At 38.5% G+C, this 21,718-nt stretch overlaps 1 protein-coding gene across 3 annotated transcripts in view; it reads left to right on the forward strand.

The window, feature by feature from the left end:
• The window catches only part of HAVCR2 (hepatitis A virus cellular receptor 2), a 30,253-nt gene extending 14,548 nt beyond the window's left edge, over positions 1–15,705 (forward strand). For all 3 annotated transcript variants that reach the window (XM_072824368.1, XM_072824369.1, XM_072824370.1), the window contains 7 exons: positions 223–282; positions 1,306–1,644; positions 2,557–2,640; positions 6,262–6,299; positions 7,749–7,875; positions 11,553–11,589; positions 13,124–15,705. In XM_072824368.1, coding sequence (XP_072680469.1) covers positions 223–282; positions 1,306–1,644; positions 2,557–2,640; positions 6,262–6,299; positions 7,749–7,875; positions 11,553–11,589; positions 13,124–13,283 — 845 coding nt within the window. In that variant the 3' untranslated portion in view covers positions 13,284–15,705. The remainder of the gene's footprint in view (positions 1–222; positions 283–1,305; positions 1,645–2,556; positions 2,641–6,261; positions 6,300–7,748; positions 7,876–11,552; positions 11,590–13,123) is intronic.
• The last annotated feature ends 6,013 nt before the right edge of the window (positions 15,706–21,718 follow it).

Raw genomic sequence — 21,718 nt, forward strand, 5'->3', positions numbered from 1 at the left:
TCAGAGACTGACAGGATGTCTGTGGTGTAGCATGACAGAGAACTGGGGTTTCCTTTGATCTAACTGTGGACTTGGCAGCAATAGAGAGGAAAGATTTGTAGTCAGATGCGCTGATGTGCTGGGCCATCAGTTGAGCGCAGTGGAGAAGATACAACTGCAAGAGCTCCCCAGTTCCACTGGAGAATTAAAACTAAACAGAGCTATTATTTGACTTGTCTTCAGAATCCATGGTTTCACATCTTTCCTTTGACTGTGTCCTGCTGTTGCTGCTACTCCTCACAAGTAAGTCTGGGCATGGACTTTCACACTTGAATACTATAGGATAAAGATACAAGGATGGTCATTGTATTGTTTGTAATAGCAAATTTGGAAGCAACCTAAATGTCCACCAGTGGGGGAGTAGGTAAATAAGTTGTGATAAATCCATGATGCAAACAGGGAAACTGACTACACATAGCCATGAGAAACGTCTCTAAGTCCAAAGTCAATTGAAAAAAGAAGGTGTAGAAGGACGTATATATTACATTTTTATGTATGTGTGTTGCAGGCAGTGGGAATACATGAATGCTTCCTAGTGTATAGACTCTGGGAAGGGGATCTGGAAAATGGGAAGGAGTAGGGAGAGGGAGTATATTCTCGTATACCTGTTATACTATTTAAATGTTTTTACTATATATATATATATATATATATATATATATATATATTTGCTAATATATATATAAACGTAAAAGCAATTAATTTTAAATCTCAAGATAGCTTGTGAGTGGTTTTAAATACACAAGCTTCTTACTCAGCCAATTGCTTTTATTTATTATGTGCCAAGTGCTTAAAAAAAGAGAGATTTAGGTCAGGTTAACTGTTTCATTGGTGAGCAGACAACGAGCCCAGGCCAGTGAGCTGTTTTACTGGCTGACAATGACCCGTTTTCTGATTATTTGTTTCCATCAGCTTTGCCCTTTGGTGTTCACAGGGCTGGACCACAATTCTCTCTTTGGGTTCTCATAGTGAGTTTCTGAGACCGGCCATGCCAACAGCTCCTGGGAACTTGCTAGAAATTCAAATTCTTATACCCTACCCCAGACCTATTGAATTAGGAACTCTAGCCATTGAGCCCAGCCAACTGTGTTTAAATACATCTTCCCAGTGATTCTGATGCTACTCAAGTCTGAGAATCATTGTCATAGTGAATCATCTTCCAACCAGAACAGCAGCACTGGTTTCCCTTTTATTCTATAAGGCATTACTTGAAATCCCCAACCTCATTCATCGCTTGGGTCTTGCTCTCTTTCCGTCTTTATTCAGGGTCTTCAGAAGGGGCATATGTAGCTGAAGTGGGTCAGAATGCTGATCTGCCCTGCACCTACTCTCCAACCACTTCTGAGAATCTTGTACCTATCTGCTGGGGCAAGGGATCCTGTCCTGTGTTTGAATGTCATAATACGGTGCTCAGCACAGATGGAAGGAACTTGAAATATCAGACATCCAACAGATACCGGCTAATGAGGAATTTCCACAAAGGAGATGTGTCCTTGACTATAGAGAATGTGACTCTAGCCGACAGTGGGACCTATTGCTGCCGGATCCAATTCCCAGGCCTAATGAATGATAAAAAGTCAAACCTGGAGTTGGTCATCAAACCGGGTGAGTGGACCTTTGCATTACTTCTTGGATAAAATCACCTGCAGGTAATATTAAATATACTAATCGGTAGTACTTCTGATCTCCCCAATTACAGCCCTGAGGGTGGGTCTCTGAGACCTAAAGTTTAACAGGCTCTACCAGCAATGCCCAGCCACTTTTAATTCACTTCACCTATTTTAAAACCATCGTCAGGATCTATAGAGTGGGAGGAAAAGTCAAGATTGGTGGTTTGAGAACCTGACTACTCATTAGAATCACCTGGAAAACTTTTTAAAACCCATAGTTCCTTGGTCCGCACCCATGAACCAGATACATTGGCATCCTAGCAGGTAGAGCCTGAGCACTGGGATTTTATATAGTCTACCTTAAATGATTCTTCCCCCCCTTCCCCGTACGGCCAAGATTGAGAACCACTTGATTGTGTCCCTGTGGGGTAGGGAGGAGTAGGGTGCCTATGCTCACATGTTTTGGGATTTATAGAGCATATAGTGTGTGGCTGATGGAGTGGAGTTCAAATCCAACTTTGCCTCTTACCTATCTGTGTAATCTTGGGCAAGTTATTTAAACTCTGTAAACTCCTCTTCTATGATGTATGGTAATACCTATCACAGAAGCCAGAAGCCACTGGAAGGATTTTATGAGGTGTTTATGAAAAGCATTTAGCGTGGCCATTTGAGTGGCTGTTAGTTCTATTATGAACAATGAGACTGTGGCAATGATGACTGTAACACACCTCTAACCAACATTTTAAGAGTGTCATACACTCTCAAGGAAGGAGTCTGGGTAGGTTTGGCAGTTGGGCAGGTGCTTCCCTTCATTTATTGCACTTCAGATTTTTTTCTGCTTTGATTCCCTGCAACAAGTTCTCTGCTCTTAGAGGAGACTCATCCTTATATTGGTTTCTGATATTAGCCAAGGTCATTGCTACTTGGACTCCATGGAGAGACTTCACTGCACCCTTTCCACTGATGCTCACCACCAAGGGACATGGCTCAGGTAATTACACAGGAGGTGTAGCAGCAAGACTTCAGGTGTTTTTAGAGTTTGGGGGATTTTGAATATGGGAAAGAGATGAGAAAAATGTTTGAGTGGAGGCATGAATGTCCCTGTGCACATGAGAAAGTGTGTGGGGGCGGGGGGTAATGGGCCCAAACCTGTGCTGGGAAAAGGAACCCTGAGCTAAGATTCAGAATTAGTCACAAGTAGCCCTGTGACCTGGGCTGAAACCTTTCATTTCCCTGGATCTCTGCTTCTTGCCTGTTCAAGGAGAGGGTTCACAGACTTTGGATTTTGTAACCTGGTAAAATTCCCACCCCATCCAAAAAAAAGAGTTCTGGTGATCTACATATTTTGCCAAATAAGAAAAAAAATTCTAATGCCATTATTGTGTTAAAAAAAGAAATGTTTTTAAGTTAAATAAATTTAGTCTTAATGAAAAACTCATTACATTGCCATTATTTTCCAACTGACTCCCAGACTGGGGATGTCTTTGTCACGAACTGGCTCCAGTCCCTATTTGGGGTTGGATTAGATGATTTCAAGGATCTCTTTTAACTGGAATGAAGCCTGGCATCTTCAATTCTAGCCTCAGAAGAAGCAGCTACATTCTTTGAGTAATTCAGCAGGACTTTTCCATGTTGCTCTGGAAGAGAAGATAGGGTCAAAATAGCAGACCACAGATCACACTGAGCAGGGAGATTAATCTTAGATGTCTCCTGTCAGATTCCTGGTCCCTCTTATACTCTGAGGGGTGTAGTCTTCCATTCAGGAAGATGAGGGTAATAACAGGTACATCCCATATCTTAATCTCCTAAGTCCCACTTTATGAGATTTAAATAAGAAACGGTGTCTCCATTGCTTAGCCCAGTATTTGATTATAGTATGTACTCATTACATGTTGGTTATCATCTTTAACATTACCAGTAAGACCTGGAGGCAGAATGAGATTGTGGTTAAGTATGTCAGCAACAGGGTTCCATTATCTTCATACTAGCTTTATAGGTCAAAGCAAAATTGCTCAAACTCTTTGAGGCTCAATTCCCTTACTTCTACATTGGGGGTAATCCCAGTACCTATTGCTTACCATTATTATAAAAATTGAGTGTGGTAATGTACATAAAGTGCTCATAGTACCTAGCCCACAGAAACACTCCAATATTAGTTATTATTAAAAGTATTAACTTTAGCTCTCTAATAGTTTCATCTTTGGTGATCCTTTAGTGATTGGTAGCCAGCCAACATCTCTCATGCAATTAATGAAGAAATTAAATGTGGTGGAACCAGATGACAATCCACATTGTGGTTTAATCAAGTCATACCACATGTTTATTATATGAGCACATTCCCATCCTGTGCTCCAATGTTCTTTACAGTGTCACAGCCAAATGGGCATTCACTGAATGCTCACACACCTTCCTCATGAGGCATTTCCTCAAAGTTGTCCATATCAAAAACAGCTGCTTTTCCCTTTAGTTTTTACCTGTTGGTTCCTTCCCTCTTGAGCAACAAAGATGGGGTCAGCTCTTGCATTTGGCATAGTACCTACAGTCTCTGAGCTTTTCAAAGGACTCTGAGAAAATATTTAAGCAAAAAGGCAACAGTTCCAAAATGGGAAAATGAAATGAAAAATTAAAATTATTATTTAATGGCCTGTCTATAATATGTAACATTATGTCAATTACTTCCCTGTCAGTCAACTTGTATGTAGTTATACAAACCTTTCCTTTAATGTGGAATGTGGGTACATTTAGTATGTTTGCTATAAAGTGGAGTGGAGCCTTAACAAGTAAAAGTTCCAAGGGTCTTGGAAGCTCCTAAACATATCTTGAACACAAAACAGTGCAATGTCTCTTCCACTCGAAGGCAGCAGGACTAGGTCATGGTGAGTCCTTAGCTCTGGAGGTAGATTGGGTTTGAATCTCAGGGTTGCCAATTACTCGTTGTGAGATCTTAGGCAAAGCACCTCTCTGAGACTCAGGTTCTTCATCTGAAAAATAGAAAAATAATAGTACCTACGTATTGTGGTGAAGATTAAAAGATATTATGCAAATAAAGTGCTAAGCACCATGTCTGGCAGGTAATATGTACTAGATGGTAAACTATAGATTTATATATTTTTAAAACCATCACATCCCACCCCACTGCCACCTCCACTTCAACCAAGTCTTGGTTTCTTTAGGAAAACCAATGCAGATTTTTCTTACTGTCCCACTCACCTGGTTGATAGCTATCTATGTGAAGTTAAGCTGTGATAATCAATAAAATAGAGCACTGTTGGGTTATTTTCACTGTTAATTGAATTTTTTTTTTTTAAAGGAGAAGTCAGTCTTACCATTTAGACCAAGAAAAATAATTTTAGGGAAGCAGAAACTGGGTATATATTAGAAAATCTTATGTGTGGTTAAGATTCAGTGTTTACTTAGCAGTTCCACCAATGTGGTTTTTCTACTTCAAATTCCTTTTAGGCATTAAAAAGAGCAAAGGTAAGTGGAAGATAATCTCTCTTTTTTAAAAAAATATTTTTAGGCTGATAATATTAAAATTTTAATATTAAAATCATGGTTTGTTAAATTAGGGGTTCTTTATGAAAGGATTTAGATTTTTAGGCTTCCAGAAAGTGGCCATGACATTTAAGAAGTTTCAAAGCCTCTTACTCAGCCAGAGAAATGAGTAGGCATCTTTAATTTTCCCAAAGATGACAATCTATTGATTTTTAGAATGTAGAGTCTGTGAGGTCAGGGCTTGTGCCCATACTGTTTGTGGATCTGCACCGCATGCCTGGCATGGAGTAGGATTGTTGTATATGTTCATCAAGTGGCTAGACAGATGAACAAATAAATGGATGAAAAGGAAAGAAGGGGAGCTGGCGAGTAGGTAATATGACTGCTTGATAGTGACAGTATTGAGGCGAAGGTTGTTGAAGGCAGCGCAGATAGGAGTTTATATTTGAAGATATGCACACCTAAACCAGAAGGCCATTTCAGTTATTCACTAAGCTGTATGACCTTGGTAAGTCCCTTCACTTTTGAATTCTCAGCTTCTTCATCTGTGTGACAAGGCTAATAATACTCACTTTAGAATAATTGTTTTGAATGCTAAATGAGATATTTTGCTCAAAGAATTTAGCACAATGTCTGCTCATGGTAAATTATAGCCATGGTTGTATTACTTTCATTTTTAGGCAACTAAATACCCTGTCTCCCTCTTAATGAGTAAATGGTAAACTTTTTCAAGAAAATTAACTTTTGTTATCTTTCAAAGTCTAATTACAATATAATGCCTACTTGAGTATAATTAATGTTGTTGGAATTTTGCAGCCCCACTGGGGCCCTGTGGACACAATGAACCATATATTCAACATAGGTCTTTCTTACAGAGGTCTCCTCATCATGGAACTTAAGTAGTCCGGTTCATTATCTGGCTAAAAAAATATGGTCACCCTAAAATTGATTTGCAAGTGTTAAGAAAATTTTGTTAGTCTCACAATTAATCCTTGTGAAGAGTATTATTGAATTAATTACAAATAGGACTCTAGGTATCTTTACGACTTTTTTGAAAAGTCAGATAACAGAAAACATTCTTGATTGTTCTATTGGTTATTTTTTCTCTTTATGGCAGAGACACAGACACTGGTGGCCCTCCATGATAAACAAACTGTAAGTGACTTTGTGTGCGTGTGTGCATGTTTGTGTGTGCGTGTGCGTGCACTCATGCACTAACCTCATGCTCAATTTAGAGAAAAGAAAGTTCAGCTTTAGTCTTCCTTCTTGTTTGCTCTCTGCTAGGGGGAAAATGCCTTAATCTCCCTTAGCCTCAGAGCCCTTGGCTGTAATATGTTGATGATGACCGTTCTAACTGCATAGGTCTATTGTAATGCATATAAAGTGACTGGCACATAGTAAGTGCTGGAAAACCAAAACCAAGAAGCACTACCCTCTTGTCTCTTTTCTCATATTTCACAACTGTATGCCACTGTGGAGGTTTCAGAGACCCTCTAGCTCCTTAGAGTATATTTATTCTCATTTCCATGGCAACTTTAATAAGAAAGATAGTTTAAATTTATTTATGTATGACAAGACTCCAGTCAGGAATATTTTAACCCAAGAATTTGTATGTCCAATTATACATAAATCAATATTTTAATTAATCACAAATTTAGTATCTCCCACCTTGTTAGAGTAAAAGCGAATCCCCTAGATAGCAAGCTTTAGTAGCAACTTAAAATTCTTTGGGGATGTATCCAGGAGTCTGCACTCATTTGACTAAGTCCCCTACTTGTGTATTCACAACTGAGGCTTAGCACTTTGTTCCTCCCCCTCTTCGTGAACAAAGACTGACTCTTAAGTGCCTCTGTATGTTTGTAGTATTTAATGCATAGTATCTTGCATATAGAACTCCTGCTGTAAATGTTTATTGAATAAATGGAAGATTTAATTTCTTTGACTTGTTTTAGAAGTGTTGACTATTATTGCTTTTAAAGGGGGAACATAGACTAAGATTTTGGAAGCAGAAGCATTTTCTCTGTTAAAAAATTCAACTGATTAGAGCAATAGCCATAATACTTATCACTGCTTAAGCATTTATTATATACAAGCCCCTGTGCCAAGCATTTTATATCTCTTGTCACTTAATTTTCCCAAGAACTCTACACAATGGTGGCAGAGCTGGGATTTGAACCCAGGATTGTCTGGTCGCAAAGGCTGGCTCTTAAATCACTGTCTTTCTGTGAAGGTGGGGGTTTCTCTACCAGACACCAAGTTTAGACCACTCTGAAACTTCCCGGAACACCAGGGGACGTTGAATGAAGGGAGTTCCGTTCTAAAGCCCATTTTTATTTGGAGAGGAGATTTTATTTGCTAAGACTCCTGTGCCCCCACAGCATAGAAGTGGCATATTTTATTCCCTACTAACTCTGAAGAGTATGCTCATCCCTTTCTTTGGGTGGTTTGAGGCTTGCCTGGAAGGAGACAGATCATGAGTAGTGTCAAGGTCCCTGCACTCCTGTGGTGCTGTTAAGGGGATGGTCTGATGCACAAGTCATGAGACTTGCTGACCACACAACTGATCTCTGGCCACTTGCTGCAATTCTGTTTGTGTTTCCATAGCAAATACCCACATTGGCTAATGAGTTAGAAGATGCTGGTGCGACCACCAGACTAGGCGTCTACATTGGAGCAGGGATCTCCGCTGGGCTGGCTCTCATTTTTATCATTGGTGCTTTAATTCTCACATGTAAGTTGGTTGGTGTTGCTTCTCTCTCCCTCCGATAAGGAAGTGTAAATATAGGAACCAACACAAACCTAGATATAAGTTTATATTTGTACCTGAAGGTGATTACACTGAATACTCTGTGGTCCTCCCAAACCTACCAAAAATAATAGCTAATTTTTACTCAGCAAATACCATGTAAAACACAGGCATTGTGCTAAATGTTTTATGTACATTTTATCATCACTATCTTATGCAGTAGGTAGTATTTATCACCATTTTATAATGTAGGAAAAGTGAAGCTAAGAGAGAGTAAGCCTCTTCCCCATAAAAGGCAAAGCTGGAATTCAAACCCAGGCAGGCTGATTCTAGCACCTAGTCTCTTACCTTTTGCTAAGAACACAAACTTCTTTAATTCATGAATTAGGTTTATTGGGAAGTACAGCAACAAAATTTCTTTCTGTGCATTGTCCTAACTCATCTGCTCCTCAGGCACAAGTCTTTAGAGAGGGTGGCAAGTCCTTTTACCAATGGGTCATGGGCCAGGATTGAAACATTTTATTGTTCCTTCATGGCACTCAACAGACACATTGTTTTCTAAGTTATTTTTATTTTAAAAATCTTCATAAGGTATGATTTATATACTATAGCTGCATATTTAAAGTATGTTCAACTTGATGAATTTCCATAGATGATCACATTCAGGAAACTATCACTACAATCAAGACCCAAACATTGCCATCACCCCAGAAGTCTCACACACTGTTTTAATTGTGATATACTCTCTTCCCTTTGAGGGCAGAGGCCAAGGCCTTATACTGCGGCTTAGTATATTCTAGCAGCCTTTCCTACTAATACTTAAACATGGACTGTATATCAGATGACCAACTGTCCCAGATTTGCTCAGGACTGACAGGGTTCCTAGGATGTGGGATACCAGTGCTAAAACTGGGACAGTGAAGGGAAAACCAGGAAGAATTGGTCACCCTAGTTGTGTGGCTTAAAGCTGATGAGTGTCTTAAGTGCATTAAATCCTCATAACTATTCTACTGAGAGAAATATTGATATTATTCTAAGTTACCAAGTGGAGAATGAGCATGCTGCCCAACGTCATACAGTTAGTTGATTAGATATGGGTTTGAAGACAAGACTCTCCTCTTCTTCACCATTATACTGTTCTGCCATTATTGTAAATGGATTGTTCAAAGAAAGAAGCTACCCCATCCACACTTACTGGGTTTTACTGACAGGCAGGGGAATTCGTGAACTGATCACATGAATGTAAAGTCTACAGGTTGATGAAGAGCAATAACACTACCTTTTTGAGTTCTGTCATGGCCTGGATATTAGGGGCCATTCTAGTTTGTGTAAAGAGGTTTGAAGTGAGGTTTCATAAGGAATGAGAGAAGTCTAGCACTTTGTACCTACAGCTATATTACTCCAAAAACATGGCTACTTAGAAGAACAGATGGGAAAGTCCTGTTTGATTTGCAATCTTTTCTCTAGTAGTTGCTGGAGAAAAATCTTTTTTTTTTTTTTTTTTTTTTCTGGAGAAAAGTTTTTTTTTTTTTTTTTTTTTTTTTCTGGAGAAAAATCTTAAAAGCAAAGTGACAGGATTTGAAGTTACGACATCAAAGCCATTAACTGGCAGCAATATGACCAGCAATCCTATATCTTTCTAGTGCACTCAGCATCCATACCTCAGAACTACCCAAACCTCCCTCATTTCTCACTCATCTGATGAAGTATCAAAGATCTGTTCCATCTCCTTTGCCTTAGTCAAGACTTCATTCTTCCTTTTACCCCTTTCCCTAGAATCATCTACCTCTCTCTTTCTATTTATTATTCTTTCATTAGCATAAAAATATGTTCTAACTCACACATTCCTTGTTAACTACTCTCATTTCTGTTTTCTTTCACAGGCAAATTTCTCAGATGAGTTTTCCTACTTTGTATCTCCTGAACTCTTTAACCCATCCTCTAGCTTCTACATCTGAAGCACCAAGGAAATAGTTTTAGTCAAGATCACCAACGACCTCATTTTCTAAATCCAGTAGACACTTCTGTCTTCATTGTAATCAATCTTTCAGCAATATTTAACCAGATTGACTCTCACTCATTCTATAAGGTGTTCCTCCTCTGGGCTTCTAGAACATCATTCTCCTACTTCATTGGCCATTCCTTTTCATCATTTTTGTTATTTCCTTTTCAGCTTGAATTTTAGATGTTGATATTCCTCAGGGCTAGCCCTTTCCCTTTCTCTACACCTTCTAAGTGATAATCTATATTTTCATAGACTTAAATGTCATCCTTAATTTTCCGCTCCAACTCGGAGTGTTTGTACAGTTGCTTCCTCTACTTCACTGTCTCCCACATTTAACATGTTCAAAATGGAGGTCTAGAGTCTATATTTGACCTTCCCAGAACACAACTTCTGCCTCTCTGGTCTTCCCCATCATAGCTTTTCACTATCATCCATCTAGTTGCTTAAGCCAGAAAGCCAGAGGCCATCCTTGAATCCTGTTTCCATCCTTGAATCCTGTTTCCTCCTAATACAAAATCCAATTTCAGATCCTGCAGACTTTCTCCAAAATATATGTAAAATCCATTCATTATTCTGCATCTCTCTTGGTTACCACCTTACTCTGATCTGAGGCATCATGATCTTTACTTACCTTTTCATTTTTTTAATACTTTGTTTTAATCTATTTTTTTATATCTCCTTTTTAATCTATTCTCTCGAGTGGTCTAGTTGCTATGTGGGGAAAAATTCAATCAGTTCTCATATTTCTGCTCTCCAATTATTTCTGATAGGTCTTAGAGTAAAATCCAAAATCTTGATTATGACTTAAAAGGTACTTTGGAGCTAGCCCCAGCCTACATCTCAGACCTTGTCTTGGGCCACTCTCTTATTTCAGTCATACTTTCAGTTGCAGGAACTCACCACCATCTTTACCAGGGGTTCTCTCTGCCTGAAATCTCCCCCTGGCTCTTCACTTGGTGACACATTCTCTTTTTACAGAACTGAGCTTAAAGTTCACCTCTTCTGAGAGTTTTTTCCTGACTACTTTCTCAATCATCTGTTCTAATACATTGTTGGTTTCACAATAAGAAACTATTATTTTAAATACCTCCCTCAGGGGCACCTGGGTGGCTCAGTCATTAAGCAAATGCCTTCGGCTCAGGTCATGACCACAGAGTCCTGGGATCCAGCCCCTCACGGGCTCCCTCCTCAGAGGGGAATCTGCTTCTTCCTTTCTCTCTGCACCCCCTCACCCCTGCTTGTCCCCTCTCTGTCTTGCTTACACACTCTCTCTCATAAATAAATAAATAAATAAATAAATAAATAAATAAATATTTTTTAAAAAATGCCTCCCTCACTAGAACATAAGTTTTAAGAAGTCCGGCTCACAATTCACTTTTGTATCCCTAGTGCCCAGCATGCTACCAGACACATAGTAGATGCTTCATATATTTGCTGAATGTAAGGAATGTATTTTTATTACTTACTAGCATAGTTCATGTAATGAATCAAGATATACACTGATAGTTTGATTTAATACAATCCAAAGGGAAACCAGATTTCCCTAAACAATCCTTGCCTCCAGTGAGTTCATTTTATTTATTTCATTTGTTTTATGAGACCATTTTTTTTTTTATGAGAGCATTTTTAATTGACTTTTCTTCTACCTTTTACCTAGGGTATTCATATAGCAAAGAGAAGTTACAGAATTCAAGGTAAGAATAATGGATGGGGTAGGAGAAGGTGTGAATCTTAGAGGCCCCTACTATAATATGGCTTTGCTTTTAGAAGTCCTGCCCTAGGATTTAAACTTCTACTTCTTCTTACCTTAGGCTTACTTAGATTAATGCAATGCCAATTAAACACACTCCTCTGTTTTACTTTCTGATTTCTCTAGCTTTATTTCTTAAAGTACAGAACTTATCTTGCTATTAATAGGAAATGCTTATTTGTATATCAATGCTTTTTTTACAATGAACTGACCCTTCCAGAAATTGAGCTACATTCAGGCTCTAGGCTGGGCATTGGGTTACAAAAAGTGAGCAAGAAATCCAGATCTACTCTCAAGGGCTTTTATAGCTCAGCCCAGGCATTCTTAACTGGGTGCCTATAAGAATCACCTAGGGCACTTGAACATATTATTGCCAATGCCAGAGCACATAAATCAGAATCTTTGAGGACGTGAACCAAGCAAAGGTGTTTGTCTAAAGTTTTCTAGGTGATTCTATGTGGCAACAGGTGATTCTACTGGTCTATTATATTGCAGTCTTGTTGCCACTTTAGCATGTCTATCCCCTGATAAGGCATGTGATGCTTAGTAGTTAAATATCTGATGTTGAGTGCATAAATGCCCCTTATAGCAGCCCTATGAAGCAGAATGCTTATTATTCCCATTTTATAGATGAGAACACTGAGACACAAAGTTTACTAACATCCTCCAAGGGATTTTTGTGTATTTCTAACTGCAGCATTTCTTGCTTCCTAGAACAGTGTATAACACACTAAATATTTCTTGATTAAGTGAATGAAAAAAGAAACAATGAACCATCCAATTTACCCAAGGTCATGGCTGGTGAAAGACAGAGACAGAATTCAAACTCAAGTCTGATCGGATCCATAACATACTCATGCTTTTTTTTCTTTTTGAAATTGCTCAAGCCCACAGAAGAACTGAAGTAACAGTACAAGAAACAATAGAACCCTTCAACAAAACTCATGATTTAACATTTTGACATACTTGTTTGGTCTGTTTCTCTGTTTATATGCAGAGGTTTTTCTTGGCCTATTTGTAAGGACATTTCAGGCATCTGGACACTTCAATTTGTCCCTTCTTATAATACAATGTCATTTTTATACTTAACAAAATTAAGATGGGGCCCCTGGGTGGCTCAGTAGGTTAAGAGTCTGCCTTGGGCTCAAGTCATTATCCTGGGGTCCTGGGATAGAGGCCAGCATGGGAGTCTACTTCTCCCTCTGCTTACTGCTCCTCCTGCTTCTGTTCTCTCTCTCTGTCAAACAAATAAACTTAAAAAAAAAAAAAAAAAAGGAAAATTAAGATGAATTCAAATCTCCTCAATTGTTCCACAAATTATTTATTTGCTGTTTTATGGTCTTTTCCTCCTAGTCAGGACCTAATCAAGGATCATGTACCACATTTGTTTGTGGTCTCTTCAGCCAAGCCTGTTCATTTAACTCTATTCCGTGCTGCCCAGGAGATGCTTTACTCAATTGCAACATTTATTTCCACAGCCTCGTCACTTTGGCCAACCCCTCCCCCTTGGGGTTAGCAAATACGGGAGCAGAAGGAATGCGCTCACAGGAAAACATCTACATCATTGAGGAGAATATATATGAAATGGAAGATCCCTATGAATACTATTGCTATGTCAACAGTGAGCAGCAATCCTGACAACTCGGAGGTCTAACCCTCTAAATGCCACCAGATCCTACTACATCATTTTTGAGTGTGGTGCATCATCTTTGAAAACTATGAAATGTGTCAGCTGATTGGTTTTAGAGGCTCTGTCCACAGCCACTGAGCAGAGTTTTTATATTTTCTGAAGATAATTAGCTCCTGTAGGGAGCAAAAAATGTTGTGCCCTGCACTGTACTTAGGCATAACAGCACCTCTGTCTTTCAGCCACTAGGGCCACCCAACTCAGAGACTGCTAATTGGGGCATTAGAGCTCAAATGGGTTCTTACATAGAGTAGGAATTCTTAATATATGGTCCCTGAAATTCTAGGAAAATCGGTCACACAATGTATCCACAAAGCTCCTGAAAATATAGAGAAAATTATGTGTTGAGATATGTGCATGTCTTTTTGGGACAGAAAGTCGAAAGGGACCACTGGTTTTCAGAGATCTGTGACCTATAAAAACAAGCTACTGGAGGAGGAGTAGTTGATCTTGAATGTTCTCTCTGAGTCTCAAGACTTCTACTTCTCTGAATTTTGATTCTTTAACAGTAAATGCCACTGCAGAGCTCTGCCTTGCCAGTTAGGTAAACTGCCCAGCAAGTTCTGTGATGTGGCAGGAGCTCCTAGAGAAAAAGGAAGCGTGCTCTTGATGTGTTGCCAAGTTTTGCCCGGGGCACACTCTCAACAGGAAATATCTCCAAGCAACTTCTCCATTCATGGAGAGAACTGGAGCTCTGTTTTTCACAGAAGAAGAAGTGGTGACTGGGACACAAATTCTGGTGGAAAGAAGGCAAAGGGCTCCAGCAATCTCTGTTATCAGCATCCAGTCCTTTTACAGAAAGCCTGAAGCTTCAATTTCAAGGTGGTGGTGACTTGATTTGTCTTGCTTATTTGTTGCTTGCCCAGTGCCTGACACAGCTCTCAAACACCATAGAAATTTACTAAATATCTTGGAGTGAAAAAACATAAGGAGAAAGGTAGGCTTCTGGAAAGCCTTTTTTGTTGCAGAGCTTAGCTAGAGCTCTTCTTAGAGAATACATAGATAACTTCTAAGCTCCCATATCTGCTCTTACCTAGTTCAAAGTGATGTTTATTTCTTGCATCATCCCCTAGTTCAGGTCTTTGGAAGTCTGTTACAGCCTCTTGTCTGTGTCCCCCTTCCTTTTTTCTTGTTTTCTCTTCTCTCTCTTTCTCTTTTTGGAGAGGTGCAGAAAGAGAGGGAGAGAGAAAATCCTAAGCAGTCTCCATGCCCAGCATGTAGGCTGATGTGGGGCTTGATCTCACAACCCTGATCTCAATTACTCAATTACAATTTTTGTAATAAAAAACTGATTTAAGTGAGTTGGACACTTAACCGAGTTAGCCACCCAGGCGCCCCTGTGTCCCCCTTCCTGTTGAGCCTCCTCAGCATATAAAGAATCGAAAATAAAAATCTGTTTGAGAACTGCCCCTCTCCAGGTAATAACCAACTGCTACCATGCTGTATGCAGAAAATGTTGGTCACCACGGATGTAGGCAGCTTGTTTGTTTCTAGGAGTCTTTCTGGCAGTCTTGTGTGAGTTATAATGTTCTGGCTGCATTTAGATAGTTGGGAAGTACTGGTGTTGTACAGGAAGCTATATAAGGGAGATTATTTTGCAAAATTATAGGTAGCAGCTCTCATACAAGATGAAAAAATTGTGTTTTAAAGTTATGAAATTCTAGAGGGAAGGGACTTCAGAACATCTTGAGCCCAGCTCAATGGTTTCCCCCACAGAGATTCTTATTCTACAAAAATATTTAAACAAGGGTAATGTATACAGGGTGATCATTGCAACCATGTTTGTGAAAGACATTTCATCAACGGGAGCATAGTTGATTATTGTGATGTCAACATGCTGGTGTAGTTAAAAGGAATTAAGTGGTTTCATCATTGAGCTGTTTTGCTAATTCAATGAATATTTGAGTGTCTATTATGTGCCAGGTGCTCTGGTACTGAGACCATAGAGAGAGACCAAATACACATATCCTTGAACCCCACAGAACTTGTAGTTGATCTGACGGTAAGGAGGATCCATTCCATTCATCCAGTCAGTGAGCATTTATTGGCACCTTTGTTCTATACAGTGTTCTAGTCCCTAGAAATACAGCAGTGACAGAAATAGACAAAATCCCTACTCTCGTAGAGCTTATGTAATTTGTCAAAGGAGAATGTTATATTGTTAACAAAAGAAATATAAAAATTTGGAACAGTGTATGTAGTTGATGCAATTTTTTCATTTTCCTTAAAAAAATCTGGAAGAGTATTACAAAATTAATACGGCTACCCCATAGGGGCCAATGGTCATGAGACAGAATTCTGCTTTGTCCTTTTATGTACTTTTATGATTGTTTGAGTAATTTCTTTTGTAATAAAAAACTGATTTAAGCATTATAGGAATATTTTCCTGCCTGCCTTCCTCATCATAGAAAGAAAAAAAGACTAGAATAAGTTAGTTTCGAGGTCAAGGCTACCAGTAAGCCAGGACTGGAATCCTGGTTTTCAGAGTAGGATCTACTCTAGGTCAATTATCTGGAAGGGGGAAGTTGGCAGAAAGGGGAACATTAACCCTGCAAGGCTACTACAAAGAGCCCAGGAGATACATGGTAACTTAATTAAAAACGGTGTAATAAGACTGAATGTGTGGCTTGCTCTTAGGATTTTTCCTCTGAAACTCTTCCATGGGAGACCCACAGGACAAGAGGGGACTCCCTGGCCTTTTTGAACTGCAAAGGTAAGGTCTTACCATGTTATATCTGCATATCACTTCTAGATTTGGAATTTCCTAGACAGAAGTTCCAAGCAGTCCAATCCCCCATTAGTTGATTTTTGGGTACCCCCTCATGCCTATTCTTATTTAAACTTAATTCTCATTTTGGGGCACTGGGTGGCTCTGTGGCCTGATCCTGGGGTCCTGGAATCAAGTCCCTCATCGGGCTCCCCGCAGGGAGCCTGCTTCTTCCTCTGCCTGTGTCTCTGCCTCTCTCTGGGTCTCTCATCAATAAATAAAAAAATTTTTAAAAAATTCTCATTTAAATATAAATTCAAAAAATTAAACTGAACACAATTTTGTCTCCAGTTTCTATTCAGAAAGTCTGGATCTTTTCGGAGATAAGTATAGATAGATGCCCTAGAGCAGCAAATTTTAAGATTTTTTTTCCACCATCTTTTTTCTGGGACTCCGTTGGGAAGTGGAGGAAAAAAAAGGGGCACCTGGATCATTTGGTTGAAAGATTCTCAAGCCTGAGGAGAGCTCAGATTTTAGTCCATTTTCAGTGGAAAATCTGTGCCGAGAAGCAGTATGAGTCAGAAATGTTTCAGGCTTGTAGATCCTCTGTGTCTTTTTTTTCAGTAATGGTGACTATAATTAGGTCATTCCAAGTCACTCATTTACTCATAGCAGTGATAATCTTTTGTGAATTCTTGTTCAAATTCCTTCTGCTTATGGTGTGAGTCCTTTTCCAGAGAAACCAGTGAATTGAGTTTTTTTTTTTTTTTTAATGATTATTTAAGCTATTCATGTGTGGTGATAGTGGGACATCTGTTTAAATGTGCACATTATTTTAATGTAATTGTTCTGTGGGTGGGTCACTTTTGGAAAATATTTCTTTTTTTTTTTTTTTTGGAAAATATTTCAATATAGTTTATACTCTATACTTATAACCTGCTTTGTGATAAGTTGATACATTGTCCTTTGTAATTTCTACTTTTTGTGTTGATACTTTTTCACTCATTTTGAATGTATTTCATGTAAAATAGAAATATTTTATACTCTAATGCAGCATGTACCTTCTTTTGGTCAGTTCTGAAATATCCATAATCTATACATCTGTATCTAATCTATTTTAAATTTCACTTGCTATTTCACTTACCATTACTGATCAATTGTATGCTGAATTTCCTTCTTGTTCAGAAAACACATCAGGGGGAAGGTTGTTTCCCACAGTTTTGTTATATTGTAACAAATAGACTATATACTTTAGTATATATAGCTATATTGTAATATAGATTTTTAAAATTCATTTCTTTATCCTATAGTTCACCACTAGGTCTTAGCAAAAATCTCTTGACCTTAGAATTGGCTGAATCTGAAGGTTAAAGTAGGGATCCAAGGGGAAGGAGCTTAAAAGCTGCCAGCTGCCTAGGTCTCTGGAAGGTTCTTGGGGGGTGGGAGGAGTGGTGCCTTCCATCATTCTCCCCTGTAACCATCGGACTTCAGCAAGAAATCCTATTATGTAAACAGCCAAATAGCTTCTAATCACCGTGGGAGAAAAGAGTCATCCAAACAAATGGAATCTCAGGTAAAAACTAAGAAATACGACACTATCCTAGCTGCCTTATTTCAAGTAAATGTATTTACAAGGGGCATTCTGGGGCAGCGGATTTGGAGTCTTACAGTATTAAGTAAGAATCTCTACGAAGTGGAAGACTCACATCTTGTTAGACTGCTTTGATTCCCTTGTTGCTTTTTAACTCTTTTATTTTGAAATACTTCAGGAATTACAGATAAATTGCAATTATAGTACAGAGAGTTCCTATATTCATTCACCAGTTTCCCCTAATGTTAATAGCTTATGTAACCAATGATGGATTTGTCCAAACCAAGACATTAACATTGGTACAACACTATTAACTACAATACTATTAACTACTAATTCCAGATTTTGGAATTCTGTTCTTTATTTTTAAAATTTTAAATTAAATGGTTTTTGATAGAGTTTAGGTTAAAGGTCATTGTCCCCATTTCCTGTCCTCCTTATAAAAATTTCTCCCCAATCCTATTCCCCAGGAATAATCAGTGTTATTGCTTCATTCTTTTCAGCTAGCACCATCTAGTAGAAATACAACAAGAGCCACATAGGTAATTTAAAAATTTCTACTAGCCACATTCAAAAAGATAAGAAACAGGGATCCCTGGGTGGTGCAGCGGTTTAGCACCTGCCTTTGGCCCAGGGCGCGATCCTGGAGACCTGGGATCGAATCCCACATCGGGCTCCTGGTGCATGGAGCCTGCTTCTCCCTCTGCCTGTGTCTCTGCCTGTGTCTCTGCCTCTCTCTCTCTCTCTCTCTCTCTCTGTGTGTGTGGCTATCATAAAAAAAAAAAAAAAGAAAAAAGAAAAAAAAAGATTCGCAAAAAGATAAGAAACAGGTGAAGTGTGTTTTTAATAGATTTTTAAACTCACCCATCTAAAGTATTTTAATGTAGAATAAATATAAACATCATTAATGGATTCCTTTTTTCCATTTTATGCTTCAAAATCCAGTCAGTATTTTTTATTTAGAACATATAACATTTCTGACTAGTTGCTTTTTAAGTGCTCCATAGCCACATGTGGCTACTGGCTACAGTATTAGTACAGTTCTTGACCATTCCCTATTCTCTTTCATATACACACAGACACAAATTGTAACTTACTTTTTCCACTGTTTATAGAAGGCCATCAGTCCATGTCTGATTATATGGGATAAAAGCATTCATTCAGAGAACTGTGTAGTATTAAGTAGAACAAATGTGCATAATCCATTAGATCATTTCCTCAGGCAGAGATATTTAGGTTTTTTTTTTTTTCATTTAAAATAAGAAATATCCTTTACACAAAAATCTGTGTTTGTGTACTTCCAAGGTACAGTTCTAGATATGGGATTGTATCAAAAGTTATGATTGTGTTTCAAGTATTATAACTATAGAACACTATTTTTAAAGATATGCCAGTCATTTTATTGCTAAATGTATATTATCTTTCTCAAGACAATCATTTTATAAAACTACTCCAACAATGTTCCTTTATCTCAAAATAATTTTTGTTTTTTTGGAATTTGACTTAAGAACTAATGTAAGCTAAAAATGCATAGACCTTGCTCCTTTGTAATCACAGTTATTATTCATTCATTCATTTCCTTCTTTTCTTTCTCTTCCTCTCCCTCCCTTCTTCCTCCTTTTCTTCCTCCCTTTCTTCATTCCATCCATGCATCCACTCATCCATCCCATGAATAGCTACCTATTGGTATCCCCCATTCCACTTTTGCTTGCCTAAGAATTTATTCTCCTTACACAACACCTGAAGTATTTTCTTTTCCTTTGTTAAAGTCATCAACCAGGTTCATTTGCTCTATTATTTGAAACCTTTCAACAGTTTCCCCTGGGACTGGATTTTTTCTGATCTCACCAACCTCTTATTCACTCTACTACAGCCACACTGGCCTCCTTTCTGCTTCCAGAATATACTAAATTCTTTCTGGTTCCAGTGCCTGTTCAGTGGAATTGTTCCCTCTATTTGGAATACTCCTCTCAGACCATTTGCAGAGCTCCCTTCCTCAACTTTATTGGTTAAATGTCATCTGAGGGCTTCTCTGACCACCCAATCTAAAGTACCAACCTGCCTAGCATTCGTCTAGTTTACTTCCTACATAGTTTATTTGAGTTGGAGATTCCTTTGTTTACATTTTTTTTTGTGTGTGTGTGCGTGATATGTCTTCCCCAATGCTCAACTGTAAAGTGTTCTATTCTTCATCTTCTATCTCAGATGCCAAGTACAATACTTGGCTCTTTGCAAGTGCCAAGTAAGCATTTGTAGACTGACTGGCAGAATGAATCCATGCCTGCTCAAGCCATGATACAGGTGCCACAGAAACAAAGGTTTGTAAGTTTTTCCTTCAAGGAAGTCAGAGTTCATCAGAGCAGCCCCATAGCCAAGCAACTACTTACAATGAAAGACAATAAGCATACAGCAGATCTGTCTACTAGATTCTGAATGATAGAGAAAAGCATTTTTTGGAATGTCTTCATTTTCTTCCTGTTTCCTGGGAATACCATTCCTTGTCTTTACCACTTCCTTAATTGAATTCTATAAAATTCCAAGTGGCTCTCATAAAATAAAGATGGCCTGATACATAGCAGATACTCAATAAATACTAATTGGGTGAATGCATGAAGTGATACAGGTGTCATAGATTCTAGCAGCAGACTGCCTGAGTGAACATATAGTGACTTTATTTTGTATTTTGTAGAAAAACATGTGCTCTACAGTATAAGCACTTGTTTATTGATTAAAGCATTATTTCATAATCTGCCCTCTTCCTAGGTGCTTAGTGATGTCTGAATGTGGCTTTAGGCAACTTAAGCTGCTTTTTTCCCCATCTGGGATAAAGAGAAGGATGATTGTAATTAGGTTGTGAAAAATATGTTGCATGAATGTAGAAGACTTCCAGTTTTGTAAGAACACACAGTTTAGAAACCTGCTTGCTTTTGGGATTTTTTTCTTTAGTTAAAACATTTTATATACATTATATAAGCAGTACACTGGTACATTCTTGTCTTAAATTACTGAAATGAGGGTGCCTGAGTGGCTCAGTCGGTTAAGTGTCTGCCTTTGGCTCAGGTCATAATCCCAGGGGTCCTGAGATTGAGCCCCTTATCCCTGCTCAGCGGGGCGTCTGCCTATCCCTCTCCCTCTGCCCCACTCCCCCTCCTGATACTTGTTATCTCTCTCTCTCAGATTAAAAAAAAATACTGAAATGATATATACATAGCCTCAAACTGAAAGTCCCCTTTGGCTCTGCTTGCCTTCCTAGCAGAAAGGACACTCTGAACATGTTTCATGGGTATCCCCATCTCCTTTGCCACAACTTTGCCATGTAGATACACAGACATACATGTATGTTGCCATTTGGTCACAGTGTTTTTACAAAAATGGGTTTCTATGAAGTAGATTATTGTGTGAGGTTTTTTTTTCCCCCACTTAATACTTCTTGGAAACAGTTCCACATGAGCGTTCCAATAAAATGTTGACACTTTATCAAAGTACATCATTAATGAACAGAGAGTGTTCCAACATTATTGGAAATTTGCAATGCCTACCACCAACAAAGTGCCTTGCCAAGGGTTTTGACAGAACTTAGTGTATATTTTGTCTAATTGATACTAGCACAGGTAGTTTATTTAACTTGATGCTGGAGTCCTGCAATGGTCTTGGTTTAGGAGAGTAGAGTCCTTTTGGAAACTACCCTAAACGTGTCTGACAAAAGCCCAATGCCATTACCTGCCTCTGATCCCCCCATCTCCCCTAAAATGGATGTGAATGAAACATCTCAAGATCATGTGATTATGTATCAAGACAGGTGAAAGCTGTAAGTTTCGATCCAAAAACAAATCTGTGATGTCATTGTTTTTAAGTAGATGACATTGTTTTAGTTTCAGGCAAAACAAAACAAAATAATCCCCCCATCCCATAATTTCATAAGGTCTTGGAGAAACATTCTGCTTTACACAAATAGTGCCCCCTAGCTGTTTAAGCGGGAGTTTGGTTCACATCTAGCTTTCTGACATCCTTGTCATACATGACTTCAAACCTCTGAGTCTCAATTGGCATGTTATTAACATCTGAAAGATGAATACATAAATTATATT

Source organism: Canis lupus, chromosome 4, assembly GCF_048164855.1.
Source record: "Canis lupus baileyi chromosome 4, mCanLup2.hap1, whole genome shotgun sequence".
NCBI lineage: Eukaryota > Metazoa > Chordata > Mammalia > Carnivora > Canidae > Canis > Canis lupus.